Below are 16,792 nucleotides of genomic sequence, written 5' to 3' on the forward strand. Positions count from 1 at the left end.
GTTGTGCTTGATAAGATGTTAGTGGTGCATCAACCAACTTTTTCTTTGAATGTAACACAGCTCGGGCATGAAGGTATCAGCTTTTCTAAGATGGCTTGGAAAAGAGTCATCCCCTGCAAGTTAGTTGTCTTACAGGCTGAGCTGTGCGTCAGTGGTGTAAGTTTTAGAGCCAACACTGTGGGGAAAATGAGCCCGCTTTGTCCAGTGATCCTTACGGCATGCATGGCACACATTCTAAAAACTCAACTGCTTTGGAGCGAACCGGAAGAGAAGAGCATTTGGTTCGCTTATGACTAATTTGAAAAGGCGTAGGTATTAGCGAAGATGACGAATTACGGTCTTTACCAAGCTGCCAGGTATTGTTAAGGGTTATTTGAACGCATCAGAAAGGAGCGATTGTCTTCGGGGAAAGTCCCTTCTTATCTCCCGCTCTGCGTCCATGACATTTCCTCACGAATAACTTTCACCTCGCTGATATTAACAGTGGCCGCTCCGTCCGATATGTCTTTGCCAAATTCGATCCTTGTTTTCAACCAGATCATAGAACACGTAGCTCAATGTGCGGAAAAGCTTGCAGGTATACAACCACTGGCGCGCAAACGGGAAGACGATATGCGAGCTATCCGGGCTAAGATCAGCGCGGCGTGGGAGCGTATTCCGCAAACCAGTCATGCCTTTGAAAGAGACCGATTACAAGCAGAAATACAAGGCTACTTTGCCAAGCTACGAGAACTTGAGCAGAACTACGAGTCGGGTTTGGGAGATGCACACAAAGACTATGAACATCAAGCCGACATAGCTGTCAAAGCTCTTTGTGAAGCTCTTAACGAAGCAGCGGACACATTGTTGGGATCACGAAGCCGAAGGATTGTAGGAGCCAGGGAACTACCCGGGGCGACAGAAAACGACATCTGAGCGCCAAGTAAGCTTAAGACAGTACTGACCCGCTCGCTCAATTTTGCTAACAAACTAGAATAACAGCACGTACGAATTCAGCCAAAACAAGCCAAAACAACTGCGAGAGCAACGCTTCGACTGTTCCCACTGTGCAACTCACTTCACCTAAGACTTAATCCACTTGACGTCATGAAGGATACCAGCAATTGTCACAAGCCGTATCCCTTTGGAATTGCTTTGGGACAAGTATAGTTGTCCTTTAAGATAATGCGGAGTTCAGTGTCAATATTTAGATGAGACGAGACAGATTTTATTCACGCAAGATTACACACATTACCTGGTCTAGTCCTTGAACCCTTGGCTTCAAGCCAAGCTCAAGGACTGGACCGCCAATAAGGTCCCATTTCTTCATATATCGACAAGTCATGCGTAGCCAAGTCCAGACAACATAGCCGCCCAATCTGATCAAGCTGTTGTAGAACGAGTAGATGGAGTCGAGCTGACAGTGGGTTTCGGTGTAAGAGTGAAGCCTCGTCCGTTGAATGGCGTTCCAAGCGGTTCCAATGTGGTTTCTGAGTTGGCTGGTGGTGACGTACTTTTAGATGGCTTGTTACCTCCCGTTTGATGCAAGCTGATCGTAGTAAAGTCCTGGGAGATTTGCTGAAGAGATTCTTCCTTAAAATGCCCTCCAGCTTGTTTGAGTCTCGAGCCGATGCCATGTTTCTTTCCATTCAGCGGTTTGCCATCTTTTGAGACCATGAACTGAATAGTATCATCACCCTCAGCGTGGTTTTCGATGTTACTGATCTTCTCTTCGAGATAAGTGTCGGTGTTTGAGCAGAGGTTCAACGAATGGCGCACGGCCTCGGCTTCATCGTTGAGGTTGTCAAATAGCAGTTTATCATCTGGTGATGCGGCGGCCGGCGAGCAAGCGCCGACTCGCTCAGATACTTTCTGGCGATGTCTCATTAGTCGCTCCAGTGCGAATCCGATGTAGTCTTTACTGCCACCGAGTCCTTCGCTGACAACCATTCTCGATGTTGGGCGCGGGCCCAGAAGATTGGGAGTGTCCTCTTCTCCTACGCCAAATTGAAGTTGGATCTGATCAATATGCCGAGAAAGCTCAAGGCAAAGCTGAAGACCCTTTTCGGTACCAAGACGCTCGTTTTCTATGTATCTGATCGTCGCTTCGTCTGGTTCAGGACTGGCAATGGTCCGGCAAGCGAGAGTATCGAGCTTCTGCTTCACCTCTGCGAGATGCGCCTCTAGATCAATAGTTGTTGTCTCGATCAATCCTCGGCAAGATCGAATGGCTTCGACGGTGATGGTAGATGTGCGGCTGGATAGAAAAGATAGATCAGCATGATGGCTTATCATTGTAAATGTGAATACTTACAGATTCGCAAAGCCAAGAACGACAACAATGGTGGATTTGTAGCCAATGAGCTGCTGTCTAAAATCTTCAATTCCGTCGCCGCCCCGGTATGTAAGCTTGGCCCAATCCCGAAAACTAGCTCGATCTTGACTAGACCGCGAACTGTAGGCTCTCAGCTCTCGCTCAAATTCCTCACATGAACGAGTGCATTGCTCCAACGTAACTTTGAGAGCTGACAGGTCTACTTCAACGTCCCCACCAGGTGCTCGAGAGTTCTTGGAGTACTGTACTTAGTTCTGCTAACTCTGAAAGAGGTTCCCTGAGTTGGCGTGGGAGGCTTCGAAAGCCTTGTATGGCTTCTCGAACCTTGGTGACAGATTGATGGGCGACTGTCGTCAAGGTAAGAAGACCAGAAATAAGGCCAATGACTTCAGCCATTGAATAGAGATGTCATGAGTTGAATTGATCTGGTTTTGTTGATCTCGTTACAGCGATTGACGAGAGATATTTATCTTTTCTTTCCTGGTCACAAAAGGCTGCCAGGCGCCTCGAGTATAGCCAATACTTGACCATAAGCAGCCTTGTGCAGACAGATAACCCTTGTGAATAGCTCAATGCATCATGCTGTGTCGGCGATAGAGGTTCGATTATGGGTAAATGATTGGGCAGTCTAAATCCAATACATGCATCGGTTCGGTAGTCCGACATGGAGGAACAGCCCTCTTGTGATCAAACTCTTCTGCGTCTAAAGCTGGCGGCTGTTACGGAGCGCTGATAGGCGTGGTCGGAATGTGCAGGTCTTTGGCTGTTTCAGTCTTTTGATCATGCTGCAGGAATTGGGCGGTACGGTATTGATAGACCTGGGACGGAACGCCCGACGCGTTAGGATAGTGGGCGTTTTTGAACAATCAAAGATGTGCAATGGCACTGTACAACAGTACAACAAAGAGAAAACTGGCCTTCCAATGAGGTGCCAAGTTTCGGCCTAAGGCAGAAAGCTGGTCAAATCCCGTTGCGTCTGTTCCAACAAAATGAAGGTGCTTGGGCTGTCCAATCAATAGTCAGAAATTCTGCTATAATTAGGTATACGCGAAATGACGTGGCCTTTATGATCACTTGCGCAATTGTCTTTTTGTTACTGTAGCCTAAAAACATGACAAGAAAGAGGAGAACAAAGTTGATCTCTAGGTGTCTAATGAAGCCACTACATACACAGGACAACGGCATTCGTTTAACAACCGCCGCAAGCGTAAAACAATGTGAATCCTCGGATATCAATGTTGCATTTCTCTCCAGCGCTTAGACCCTGGTATGTAGGCAGAGGGCTGTAGTAAATACAGCGTCTAAAACTTTAGGTGGTTGAACTGCAGCCAGTGAAAGTAGGGAACGAGCCGCTGAGCCAGGCCCACAGCGACTGCTGCACTCCCTAACTCCACTGACCAGACATGCCACGCTTCATATCGTGTTCTACTTGACCCATTTAGACCCCCTGTGCTTGCAGGAGGGATATCCAGTTGATGTGATTTGGCCCCTCAAGTATTAGAGTACATTAGACGTGTATAAGCAAGCGGCAAGACGGGGCTAAAACGGTAAAGAACCTCTACCAGAGCGCTAATGGGAGCCAATCCCAACTGTCGAGTTGAGCGAGGATGAGATATTTCACCACAATGCTGCCTCACAGTTGACTGGGATATCTGAGTCTCTTACAACATTCTTCTGTCTTTCGATTTGTATTTCAATCAGAAATTGAAATATTGCAGATATTACAATGGATCCCGGAAGCATCACCGGTATCGGTTTGGCAATTGTCCCACTTCCGGTTCAATCAATCAAGTCGCTCAAAGACACCGTTACCCGTTACAAAGGCCGCGACAAGACCCTTGCTAGGCTACATCATGTGCTTGAGGATCTGGATAATATTCTGGAGGTGCTGGAACGAGCTGTTGACTCAGAAGCATCGACGCGGGCTCTTCTGGAGGGCCCTGTCAGCCGATGCAATATCTTGTGCCGCGATTTCGAGACCGCCATGCAGGCATTTGGTGGAACGTCCAGGATGGGCTTTCGAGATTGGGCCAGGATGGAGTTCATGACGGGCGACATCAATGAGTTCATGGACAGGTTGGAAGGGTATAAAGCAACGATCTCAGTAGGTCTAGGTATCATCATTATGTTAGTCTTCTATAACTGGCCAGCTTGAATCCTATGACTAACCTTGGTTTTATTGCTATTTCAGGCAAACATCCAAAGTCTCCCACGAAGTTCTTGAGGAATACAACGAGACGATACAGGATACAATGTACAGCCTTAATGTTAATCTGCAACGCCTTGATGAAAAAATGGAGCTTCTTATCCAAGAAAGCAAAACCACCAGCGCTTCGGATACAGGCACTGACCTAAGGGACGAGCGGGCAGTGACGGAGCAATGTCTCCGAATTTGCCAAGATGCCCGTTCTTACATCGACTCACTGGCAGACCGGGAAGAATCCCTAAAGGATCAGTCGCTCTCAGAATCCGTTGCTGATAGCGAGGGTCCGTTCGAGGCACAGTTACTTATACGCCGAACCTTGAATGAGAGTCGAGACAACCTCGCCCAGACCATTGGCCGGCTTCATGAACGGTTGGACTCAATGGCAACAAGTGGGACGCCCAAGAATGACCTCGGCTACCTTCAATTGGAGGGAGACTTAAAAACTTCGAAGCAGTGTTTAGAGCTGTGCAAAACTGCATCCGAACAGGTTGCACATCAAAAGGTCTACACTGTCGGAGAGATGATCGCTGACGGTGACAGCGATCAAGTAGTGATCACGACCCTCGCAGACCTCTTTGATGTCAAGAAGGCGTCGTCAACCAACAGATCAGCGCAGTGGATAGGATATTTATCGGATGAAACAGTGCGACAAGTGTCTAAAGACCGGTACAGTAGTCGTTTCGGTGCTGTGGCCGCGGATGGGGCTGGCGATGGCATTAGCACCATGCCTTCGACATCCGACACTCGCGAAGTCAACAGTAGCCTAGCACGACGACCTGGGAAGACAGGGCAGCCTGTGGCGCCAGAGGCAGTGCATAGGCGGCCTTCTCCAAATGAGATAAGAAAACGGGCGACGGAAGAGTGTGATGAGAAGGAGAAACGTCGATAGAACAACCAACTGTGAACGGATCCAGGCTGAACTCGCCATTATACAATGTGTAGTTTGTAGTTTCAGGTGTCAATGACATAACCTTGCTCTTGTGTTAGGCGGGGCGTACTCGCCATTTGAAGGCCAAGTTTTGCATGAAGATCCCCTCTTCTCCACATTCAGGTATGACTCTGGACAGGACCCAAGAGCCAGGCAACGAGCACTCTTTCACGTTGCTTAAAAGAGCTCGTCATCAAACATTTGTACTGAGGCGATCAATACTGTTCCATGCTCTTCAATGAAAGCGCGTTCTCGAATTTGACGATCGAGCGCAGCGATGATTGTTACAAAGTGCAGAAGGCCATTTTTTGTCTGTGCTCTAAATTCTTCAAGAATGCTTACAATGACCCATTCCAAGTATAACTATCACACTAGACTCTGGTACTGCTGACATCAACACAATGTTAGGAGGGCGAGTCTGGCATCATCTGCTTCCCAGAGATGATTTCCCGCATGCTATCCAAGAGGTCTACAAGTCAACAATCGATGAGGATCGCCTTCCGTGGGATGTCGTAGTGGAGGTCGCTGATGCGCATCCGGAATTTTTGGATCAGTCAAGATGGCAAGAGTCAATTACGGGTCTTGGTCTTTGTTTCGATTCACTGATGCGTTCCCGTTGCAGGCGACCTGTGTCACAGCCAGCCTCTAGACTGCTTGGTGAGACCTAAATCGACAGTGGTTAGAGAGCATTTATATGTATCATAAACTTGATGTGAATAGCAATAAGCTATAGACAACTGCATAGCGACACCTCATGTTAGCGCATTTGCCCTGCATATCTACTTGCCCTTTAATGTTGAACTGTCGAACATCCTGCCCCTTTTGTGGTTTTTCAGGCGTGCATGTCACGCCTTCGCCAACACCGAGCGACTACCTGTGTAGGCCTACAGCAGACACGCTAAAATTATGGAATTAACCGCTTAGATGGAACTTTGTTCCTGACACGATGATGCCTGGCAATCTAAGCAATGAATGTGTCATCTATGGGTCATCAAGAGCTGGCGACTTTTGTCGCTACAATGCGTGGGGATGAATACCTAGATAAATTTAGCCGTCTCTATTTGATTCGCCATCTGGAGCAGATCAAATATAATTCATTGCGTTATTCCTCTCCAGGCTCCGCCTCAGAACCTCCTTTGGGCTCTGATAATGGGTTCTTTATTAGCACCGGCCATTCTGGGCTACGTTCCTGCCGCTGCTCCCCTCCCTTCACCGGTTTTTGACCGTCCCTTTGGCGTGCATCCGCGGCTGTCGCTAGCACAGGCAACGGGAAGCTTTCATTCTGTCACACTCTATTAGTCACAGTAAGCATATTGTGTCAGTAAGACTAACTTTTTCCTTGTCAGACAGCGGTAACGCTTTGTCAGTAGACTTAAACTAATACTTTTCGCCCTTGCGGCGTATACAAATATATACTTCGGCGTTATAGATGTAATGGATAATGAGGCCGTTATTCTTGAGTGTGCTCCATTTCTTCTTGAAGTTCTCGTTACTCCGGTCTCTCCTTCTGACACGGATGTTCTCAGTGACCGCCATTGTGATTGTAGAGATAAAACTGGTAAGGTAATTAGCTGCGAACATAGCAATTATAGTAAACCTCCTCTAATAAGCGCAGCGGTAATAATTTTGCTTTTGAGTTTGGTGTATTCAGGAAGCTGTTTTTGGCTCGATCATGCTTGTTAGCAATTTGCTTCTTGTTTTAGGGTAGATGCACGCCCCGCCAGAGGAGTGCATTTCGAGAACGGAAGAAAATAGAATACCAAAATCAGGTTCATAGCTAAGTATAGGTCCTCAGCGCTATATATAGGCCATTCTCGTAATAAGGACTGGTTTCGGGCTCCTCGCTCTGGTTTGTGTGCGGAATGGAGGCCTATTCGTTTTTTTTTTTTTTTTTTTTTATTTTGTTGTCTCACGGATAAGCCTTACCCAGCATAAATTCAGGCTTTCAAGTCCCAACAAGGCGACGCAGACCATTATATTCAGCCTGTGAGGCACAAAAAGATGCACACAAGCCGACTTGGATGAAAACGAAAGAAGGTCAATGTTTCTCTGTCGTGTACAGCAAAGTAGAACTACACCAATAGGACATGTTAATATAAAGCGACTGGTGTAATGGCTTAACTGTAAGCATGTGCTGACACCAGTAGGCGTGTACTCCGACCCAGCCCACCACTGCTTGTACGAGCGTATTTAGTGAGGATAAGAGTTCCTATTTCTTTTTTCTCAATTTTGTACGATTAGAGCTCGATCTAAATCCCTCTTTGTCTTAGCTCAAAATGTCCACTCTGAACTATTGTTTGCGCCATCGGATGTTTGGCATCTATATTATGGTGTCCCTAAATCAGGGAGCGATAGCCCTACAGTCGCAACCGACCAATTTGGGCCTCCAAGGCTGATGCTCTTAAAGAGGCGGCTTTTTCGTCGTGCGCCTTTAGTCTGTTCAGCTGAGCGTACCCATACGGATAAATTAGCCGAGCGTCATGTGCCTTCAATAGATGACTTGGTTCAATAATAAGATGTGAGCCAGACTTTGATCAAACACGTCAAATTGGCAAGGCTCTGATAATCTTGTTGGGGGGATCGAATGGGGGACCCTTTGCCCCTCTTTTTTTTTCTGCCTTTCCACGCTAAGCCCTGGCTGCTTGTCTCTCCCGTACGTCTTTGCTTTCTCTTCCGTCTTAGCCCTGGTGTAATGAACTTGCCCTGGTTTCTCCAAGGATACATGCTACTAATGCCATTGCGTTGAGGCTTGACCCCACTCTTCTGTATCAACGCCCCTGACTTGGTCTGTCTGTTTGTGTGGCCGGGGTGAAAAGGAAGGGCTGGTGCAGGAAGAGACAAATGAAAAACGTTGCAGGTCCAGTGGAAATCTCCGGATGTTGCCTCAGGTATCCTCGAAGGTCGTGGGCTGTACTGTATGCACCAGGGCGTCCCACGGGCCAGTTAGGGACGCCCAGGCATATTAAATGCACTAGCATATGCGTGCTAGTGCATACCCGCTGTAGCGGGGGGACTGACACCAGAGCCCCTGCGCTTTGTTTCAAGACACACAACAGCATAGGACAACAAGAAGCTAAGAACGACTTCCATGCCGTGCACAATGCAGAACGAGGAGCCAAAACCAGTCCTTTTTACAAAGTTGACCTATATAAGTTGCGCTACCCGATCTCTCCTCGCCTTTCGTTCGCCTGCCATCCGAGCTACTGTTTCAACTTTTCTCCTTCCTAACTGACGCAGTGGGCCAACTTTGCCTCACCTGCAGACGCCTTCTCCAGATCTCGGCAGTCATCACTCTGTCACACTTACCACATAATCAACTGCCAACAGCTTCTGGTGTGTTCAAAAAGGCAGTGAAGGATGGCCAGATCGTCCCCGAAAACTCATTCGCCTTTAGATAACAGCGACCTGACTTCCCCGCACGGGATTATTTCGACCAACGAGCGCTTGCCCTACCAAGCTAAGATGTCTGATAGCTGACGGCACGAAAGTTTCAAATACATGAGACGTAGGGTAACAGACGGACAACTCCCCATAGTTATCGAGGAATGTTGTGTGCAGACTACAAGCAACCATAGCCACGATTGGTCTCGCCAGACTGGTAAACCACAACGCTGGCCAATATGTTGTTGATAGTTGGTTGAGAGCGCGCTGCCGTTGCGACGAGTATAAAAAGATTGGATTGGCGACATTCGTCATAGAATTGATAACCCGTTCACCAACGAGCGTCTGAATTCGTTCATCCTGTTGCCACTGTTGCCAGACAAATCGCGAGTCACGAGGAGTAAAATGAGACAGAAACGTGCTCTTTTTGGATTCCTCCTTCGGAGTCAAAGACCAATACTCAATCTAAGGCATGGCGTCAACTACAGAGTAAGCTCTAGAATCCTCAAAAAAGGATGTCAGAACCTGAAATGCGGTAGGGAAGTCACTATTGGACCAACGATAACGGCTACTACGTGTACTTCAACAGGTGAGTGTTGCACTGGTGGATTATGTAACAGCATACTGACTAGCTTCCTCGACAAGCAGTGACGGCAGTATATATATCCACTGTGGGTGAACAAAGCCATGGTTACTATTAGGCCTCAAGGGATTGCAGTTCATCTGCAATCATGCTACGGAAACGGTCGGTGCGTGGGCAGCCGCATCTCATAAGGCTTTGTGAGAGGATGTAAGCTGGCTTGACTTGCTCGCCTAATGTTCATAGGCAGATACTAGTAAGCGCAATGGAATGTATCTAGCGTGATTTCTTTCAAGAGGCATTCGTGAACGCAGGATCCAAGACCAACGGCTAGCCCTGATAATTGATCAAATGGGATCCGACAATTTCTCCGTACATGAATTGATTAGTTTATTGAGCTTATCTACGCCCCGGGACGATAAGAGTTGAAATTCTTTGCCGAGTCTTACCACTCTCCACCTGAAGACCAAGAAACCCCCGATGGAGCATGTAATCTGCTCAAGGCCAGTGTTTTCACCCAGTCATCCATCTCAGTACGTCTTGGCGCAGAACCCTACCCATCAGAGTTTTCTCATGCACATGCGCAAATAGTGCAAGAATTTCCCTAGCGACATATTCCTCTCCAAATGCTCATCGCAAGTAACAACGCTTTCAGCGTGTTGCAACAAGGCGCTCATAAGTGAGAAAGGCGTGCCGCAGGCTGGGCACTGAAAGTCGAAGGCTGGATCATCTGAGGTGTATTGGCCAGACTGATAGCATTCAAGCGCACACTCGGTGACATAGTCTTCATCTGCACCAGACTGACAGTAGCCAGCTTCAGGGTGCAACACCATCGCCGAGTCAGAGATGAATACCCTGGAGCAGCCCAAACACTCCACGGTCTTCTTCGCGTGGGTTTTATAATGCTGTGATAGATCCTTAGCAACCATAACAACTAGGGGTAGGAAATAGCATTCACATTCTGTAGATTTGACTCGGAATCGAAATCAGGCTTTTGAGGGCAGTTGTAGCAGATATGATGATAGGAAGAGTCTGTGATGTGTTGCTGCTTAGCACTGCTATGTGAAAAGTGTTTTTTGCAACGGAAACAGTAAGTATTTGGGTGTTTGCTTTCAAGATGCTGTTTGAGCGCATGGGGGTCAACGAAGGATCGGTTGCAGGGCTCGCAGTACTCCATCCTTCCCTCTTGTCCGTTCCGAGGCAAGCTCTTCTTTAGTTGGCGATCGTAGAATCGGTGGAGGTGAGTGTAAAATGCTAGCTGCGGGGTAGAGAGGATGATGCGGGCTTGTGGGTTTCATGTTTCATTTACGCCGTGTTGGTTCATAAAGTCCCATAAGCTATTGCATAGCTCAAGCCGATCATAGTTAGATAAGACTGGCAACATGAATCCTCGTTTGTTTTAGAAGAAAGTGAACTCGATTTGTTAGATACTGTTTTATGTATTTGGGCCCTCTGTCTTGTTCTACCGCGGCGCTGGGAGATATGAGATGGCGGGCGGGTTTCAAGGATCCGCTTACTACACATGACAAGACTCCGATTGGACATGTAGCACGAAAAGCTTTTCCTTGGAATATCATTAATGGATAGGCTCCGCGCAAATTGATTGGGCCATGTACCAAAAAATCTAGTACCTGGAACGCCTGAAGCGAGGTTGGCCTTTTCGGTAAGGTGCCAAATATGATGCCTAAGGCAAAAAGAAGACGTGATTCCAGTCCCCAGTCGAAGTCTCACTTATTCTGCCGCCAGACGCCGCTTCAGGCAATAGCTAGACTGGCGCGTTGCTGCTAGAGTATCGCGGCCGTTCATCGAGCTTTTTTAGACCTCGAAATTTGGTCTCAAAGCGAGCTCGCGATGGAGAAAACATGCCCTAATCTGTTCGATTTTACGACCTATACAAAGCAAAACATCTGCGACAACACGTTAGACGATGCGCAGCTGGTGACACGGTGTCCGCTTGACAAAGGGCGATTCACCGACGCGTCCAACCCCCCGCGTTATTCCGCCGGCCAACTCGACCAGCTTCCAGCAGAACTTCTCATCCAAGTCCTGCTGTACATTGACCTTCCGTCGCTTACTCGTTTCCGCCGCGTCAACCGCCGCGCGATGGAACTCGTTGACTCGATCCCCCAGTACGACGCCATCGTCAAGCATTGCCCTAACATCATCCGCGCCATTCTCAGCATCCAGGCAGACGCATTTGACTGCGATGTACTGTACACAACTCTCAGCACAACCCGATGCTCCACGTGCGAGCGCTTTGGTGACCATCTCTATCTCATCGACTGCCGTAGAGTATGCTACTTCTGCTTCACCCGGCGGCTGGAATACTTTCCCCTCACAATCGGCCGCGCATCGAGTTTCTTCACTCCCGACGGGACGCAGCAGCGCAGTGCCATCACCAGCCGCCAACGCTTACATGCGGCGAATCCCCCAAGCATCCTGAGCCTGCCCGGGCGGTACTGTACCGCCTGGACCAGTGAAGGGGGTAATTTGGTACGAAAGCGGCTTCAACTCTTCGACCGGCAGGCAGTGATTCAGGACCTGACGGGTTCTGGTCTTCCAAAGTTAGACAAGACCACTAGGGAACCTCAGCGGTTCATGGCCATCATCACCGCACCGTATCTGTTTGATTCTGGCCGTCAGGCCGACTGGGGATGCTTCTGCCTTGGCTGTAAGGAGGAGAAGGAGGAGAAAACGAAGCATTTTAGGATCAAATACACAAGAGAAGAGGTGTCGGAGCACATTGCGAGGTATGGACCGGTGAGGGAGATGCCAAGAATACCCGGTAGGTTCATGCATGTCACTCAAGTCTGACAGGGAGATCAATCTCATCTTGAATCCGTGGGAGGGATCAATCTCGTTAGAATTCTGCACTTAGCCTCCAAGAAAAGCGCCTTTGATGTTGTCCCTTACAGTCTAGATACACTCGCCGGCGCTCGCCCAACCCGCAGACAGACCGTCACTAACGTGTCATCACACACCCTCAGCGGTGCATCTCGTCTTTTCCCTCCTTGACCATGTGCTTGCTACACATATGCACAGAGTCAGGCAGGTCCTCCTTCGTCACCGGACTACATTTGACGTTTGTGCCCAGACGCGCCGCACACTGCTTGAACTCCTCCGGCTTCCTGCACCCGCAGGTATACTTGCGGTAGGTCTGGACGCACATAGTGTCTAGAGTGCTGTGTTGCGTGATGTTGTAACTCTGCGGCGTAACAAGGCTTAGGTGCGTCGCGCGAATTGGGTCTGAGTCAAGACGCCAAGGTCAGTATCTACATCCCGAGATCATAAGGGTCCGAAGCCGTTCAGTAATGAGGAACTTCAACGTACCTGTGTATTTGGAGACACTGGCACACAGTTTGGGGGTAATAGGGCCGGTATATGGGGGATATCGACTGGGTACTCGCTTTTCAAGGTCGCCGTCGCTCACTGGTATGATGCTCCTGCCTGGGGGCGTCTCAGTCTCCATGCTACTTATATATTTCATCTGCTACATATAGATCTCTTATTCTGAGCAGTTTCCTGCTCAGATAGCGCGCGGCAATAATGTCATGCGATGGCGCTTGCTTTCTTGCATATTCTCCACATATACCGGTCCTGGTGCGGAAGATCAAGTCCCTTAGTGGACAACATGCGCCTGCTCCCTGGTAGTAGCAAATCCCAGCCAGATGTGCCGGGTTATGCAAGGCGCACTAGGGCGCGAAGGTTACCCAGCGCGGTAAGATCACTTGATGCAATTCCATTGGCTAGCAGATGTTTGACTCTGCTGGCTCTGGGTCCTTGGGAAGGGAGACCTACATAGTGCTAACAGCGACCCACGCACGCACCTCACCTTGGACGGCACGTAGGGCAAGTTGATTGGCTACAACTCCTGGGAGATGCAAGCTCGCCATCACAGACCAACTTCCACAGCGCGTATACTAACACTTCTCCTTTTTGAAGTCTATTCCTAAGGAGCACGGCATCGCTGAGCCCCTTAGGCAATTTTATTGTCTCGCGCTCCAGGCCCTCCCAGGCTCTGACCTCTCAGCTCGGTGCACCATACAGTTCTCAACAGCTCCTATCCGATCACGCCTTCTCAAGTAGTCATGCTGCGCAGCCGCCATTTGCATCCAGAGCACTTCCTTACCGATCCGCAGCCATCTCCTATCGCCTCAATACCGCTTCTCCGCAATGATTGCCCCTCAAGAAAGGAACACCAACGTCCGGCTTCTCGCATGTCTCATCGACGACGACGACACGAACGATAGCGATTATCGCTTCCTCGTCGACGGGCAACATGTGAAGTACATATCCACAGCGCCAGGCACGTTTCGCGGGGCCGAGGACGACCGCACTTTCGAGCCCATCCTGCTTGGCGAGCTCCTCCCACCATTTCCAACTGGAGATTGGAACCACGGCTATGTAGCTAGGGATCCCGAGACGGGGAAGGCTACCTTCGTCAGGACCGAGACAGTACAACTTGCCGGGGTAAAGAACTGTTGGCATCCCTTGAAGCTCAACGAGCTGGAATTCACGCGTCAAGAGCGAGTGAGGCAACGAGTCCACGTCTCAACGCATCCCAAAGTTAAAGGCGGTAAACCCGTGCTCATCAAACTCGCGGTCTGGCCCTGGGAAATCCCCTCCATTGAGGTCGAGACGGCCGCCTATCAATGGATTAGTGACAGCGGAGTCGGTCCTAATTTTCTGGGCCATCTCACTGAGGGCAAAGATGGGCGCGTGGTTGGCTTCGTCGCTGAGTGGGTGGAAGGCGCGAGAGCCGCCGGGCCAGCGGACATCGACGACTGCAAGAAGGCTTTGGGCCGGTTGCATGAGCTCGGTATCAAGCTTGGCGATATCAACAGACATAACTTTCTTGTACGGGATGGGCATGACGTGGTTCTGGTAGACTTTGAGACGGCGAAGCGAGACTGTTCGCCTTTGGAACTCGAGGACGAGATGAGCACTCTTAAGAGCAGCCTTGAAGACACGAGTTTCCGGGGTGGGGTGGAACCGGCTTATGAATGACAGAACCAGGACATGCAAGCCGGCATTAGCTTGGGGGTTAGCGGGAGGTTAGCTGCACATATAACCAAACTAGACCACCAAATCCACCAGCATCGTCAGAATAAATCACCAAGAGAAATGTCGCTGGTCCGACAAGTCTCTTCTAACGTCTACCAACCCTTTTGCGCTTTCTTGGGCGATTTTTGAGGCGGACATCATTTGAATCAGCCCCGTGGCCTTGAAGAAGTCCACGGCGAAGCATCCATTTTTGCGACGTGTCTGGCGCGGAATGGAACCTTCTTGTTTTTGTTACCACTTTGTTCTAGAGATGTTAAAAAAAAAAACGACAAATTGTACAGAAGCAAATCTTGAAAGCAATTTTGCGTTGCCCGCATCCTCGATCGCGTTCTCTAGAGTTCTCTCCCTGCTGTTGTGGGGGTTGGTGGAAGAGGCAGAAGCAATGGAAGTGCTGGGGAGCCAACATCACCCAAACATCGTTGGGTACCATGGCTGCCATGTGCGACGGGGCTATATCACTGGACTCATGCTCGACTGACACCCCCATGACTTGAACAGCTACCTAAAGAGCGGCCACACTATCCAGAATAAAGAGCTCTTCATAGAATCACTGGAGTCGGCAATTCATCATTTACACTCACTTCGCTGGGCCCATAACGACCTCAACCCCACAAACGTCCTCGTGGCAAAGGACAGAAGTCCCATTTTAATCGACTTTGGCTCGGCTCGTAGGTTTGGGGAAAAGTTATCAACTAGCCGTGGTACCAAAGGTTGGATTATTGCGAGATGAAGGATTATACGACGTCAGAGACGCGACATGACACTTCAGCTCTCACCAAGTTTCGTATGTGGCTAGATAACCCAACACTCGAGGATTGAGTAACTGTGCTGTGCATTTCGAAGTTGGCAACCAAAAGCTTTACATGGCTGGATAGTGAAGATCAAATTCTGAGGCAAAGAAACATTGTGTCTATAAGATGATACAGCGAGAATTATCACTAGCCTCAGATGGAAGAAAGATATCTGGACAAAGTATGAGCTCAAATTACTCAACCCCTCATCTCTGCTATTGATCACCTAACTACCTGAGTGTTCGATGGAGACTACTGTAATTCGCTTAATGAGTGGCTGTGATCTTCCAGGTTGTACTCTTATATAAAGAACAACTCATCCTGCTATCTTTACCATCGCCATCGCAATCACTTCCAGGCCGTCCAAGCCATTGAATCGGGTGAGCATCGAAACGGTTAGGCAACGATTCCTTCCTGAAGAAGAGCCGCTTTCAATGCTTCCAGGGTCGAAAGAGGCTTCGAATCCTGGAAGACTCCGTGGGTGTTCTTCTTGGCAGCATACACGTCGTTGCCCTTGCAAGAAATAACCCCATCCTCTCCCACTTGAAAAAACCAACCCGTGATCATTTGTGCGGGCTCAAACCCGAGGACATCCTTCTGGCTTTTTCGTCAAGGAATAAAGTTTGCAGAAAATATGGTCGGGCTCCTGCTTCGTCATTTCCCGTCGCGTCTAATGATGTGTACAACTGATATCTATAGTCACAGATTATTGGCAAGGGACAGAGATTTCCCTTTTACGCAACCTCTGTCGAATCTAACATAACTCGAGTACAAGCTAAGCTGGATGAAACCCTTACGTTGCCCAAGCATCATGATCTTGAGACGGTTTAGCCCTTTAGGACATCCATTCTAGCGCTGCCGAATAAAGCAGATTGTATATAAAATACATCACATTAGTGGTGTCAGACAGGACATTTATTTTACATGAAGAGAGGGAAGGTAAAGGAGCAGAGAATAAGTTGTATACATCCAAATGGCGTGTTTTTATATATGATTTTATTACTTTGTCTAGGGTAGTCATATTATGACATGATGACTAAGTTGGATTTGCAGATCCAACTGATAAAGCCATTGCCCCTCCATCACGTGCACCAGGCTCATTTAGGGCAACGCTCGCCTCTTCTATCTCGTATTCCTTAAGCAACTCATCGATGTTCTGCGCGTCCGGGTCCAAGCCATTCTTCTCCCAAAGAAATTTGACCGACTCTCCAAGAAGCAATCTTTCAAGTGCCCTACCTGCTGTACAGAGGTTCCTCATATAATCATCATCAAGGAGTTTGTGGAATGTTCTGTTGTTTTCATCGCGAGTGACTGTTGCCCAGTCCTCTTTAGTAATTCCAAGAGCCTTTTCTGATTTCAAGAAAATAAAAGGCAGTAGTCCATCGTGCGACATGCATAGCGACGTCCATTTCCCTCCCTCTTGAAGATGGTGTTTCAGCCGAGGCCTTGTTAATCCGTGCTTGGCTGCAAGTTCGTCGAGAAAGCCTGCCTTGTGGTTTTTCTGAGGGCCAACCTTTTCCTTTTCAGA

At 48.7% G+C, this 16,792-nt stretch overlaps 7 protein-coding genes across 7 annotated transcripts; 4 read left to right on the forward strand and 3 right to left on the reverse strand.

Annotated features, from left to right (window-relative positions):
• Nucleotides 1-501: 501 nt before the first annotated feature.
• Nucleotides 502-915, forward strand: FPRO_16149 (uncharacterized protein; the record flags this gene model as incomplete). Its single annotated transcript, XM_031225262.1, has 1 exon — nucleotides 502-915. The coding sequence occupies one exon, from the start codon at nucleotides 502-504 to the stop codon at nucleotides 913-915; it is 414 nt and encodes a 137-aa protein (XP_031090438.1).
• Nucleotides 916-1,362: 447 nt separating this feature from the next.
• FPRO_16150 (uncharacterized protein) lies at nucleotides 1,363-2,710 on the reverse strand (the record flags this gene model as incomplete). The annotated part of the gene is made up of 3 exons (XM_031225263.1): nucleotides 1,363-2,236; nucleotides 2,294-2,556; nucleotides 2,639-2,710. 3 exons carry the CDS (start codon nucleotides 2,708-2,710, stop codon nucleotides 1,363-1,365), a joined length of 1,209 nt encoding a protein of 402 aa, XP_031090439.1.
• A 1,330-nt stretch (nucleotides 2,711-4,040) lies between these two features.
• On the forward strand, nucleotides 4,041-5,409 carry FPRO_16151 (uncharacterized protein; the record flags this gene model as incomplete). Its single annotated transcript, XM_031225264.1, has 2 exons — nucleotides 4,041-4,441; nucleotides 4,506-5,409. The coding sequence occupies 2 exons, from the start codon at nucleotides 4,041-4,043 to the stop codon at nucleotides 5,407-5,409; spliced, it is 1,305 nt and encodes a 434-aa protein (XP_031090440.1).
• Nucleotides 5,410-9,969: 4,560 nt separating this feature from the next.
• Nucleotides 9,970-10,586, reverse strand: FPRO_16152 (uncharacterized protein; the record flags this gene model as incomplete). Its single annotated transcript, XM_031225265.1, has 2 exons — nucleotides 9,970-10,314; nucleotides 10,368-10,586. 2 exons carry the CDS (start codon nucleotides 10,584-10,586, stop codon nucleotides 9,970-9,972), a joined length of 564 nt encoding a protein of 187 aa, XP_031090441.1.
• Nucleotides 10,587-11,260: 674 nt separating this feature from the next.
• On the forward strand, nucleotides 11,261-12,223 carry FPRO_16153 (uncharacterized protein; the record flags this gene model as incomplete). The annotated part of the gene is made up of 1 exon (XM_031225266.1): nucleotides 11,261-12,223. The coding sequence occupies one exon, from the start codon at nucleotides 11,261-11,263 to the stop codon at nucleotides 12,221-12,223; it is 963 nt and encodes a 320-aa protein (XP_031090442.1).
• Nucleotides 12,224-12,392: 169 nt separating this feature from the next.
• FPRO_16154 (uncharacterized protein) lies at nucleotides 12,393-12,878 on the reverse strand (the record flags this gene model as incomplete). Its single annotated transcript, XM_031225267.1, has 2 exons — nucleotides 12,393-12,655; nucleotides 12,740-12,878. The coding sequence occupies 2 exons, from the start codon at nucleotides 12,876-12,878 to the stop codon at nucleotides 12,393-12,395; spliced, it is 402 nt and encodes a 133-aa protein (XP_031090443.1).
• Nucleotides 12,879-13,582: 704 nt separating this feature from the next.
• FPRO_16155 (uncharacterized protein) lies at nucleotides 13,583-14,416 on the forward strand (the record flags this gene model as incomplete). The annotated part of the gene is made up of 1 exon (XM_031225268.1): nucleotides 13,583-14,416. The coding sequence occupies one exon, from the start codon at nucleotides 13,583-13,585 to the stop codon at nucleotides 14,414-14,416; it is 834 nt and encodes a 277-aa protein (XP_031090444.1).
• Between the last annotated feature and the right edge of the window lie 2,376 nt (nucleotides 14,417-16,792).

The sequence above is a fragment of the Fusarium proliferatum genome (assembly GCF_900067095.1).
Source record: "Fusarium proliferatum ET1 genome assembly, contig: FPRO_scaffold021, whole genome shotgun sequence".
NCBI lineage: Eukaryota > Fungi > Ascomycota > Sordariomycetes > Hypocreales > Nectriaceae > Fusarium > Fusarium proliferatum.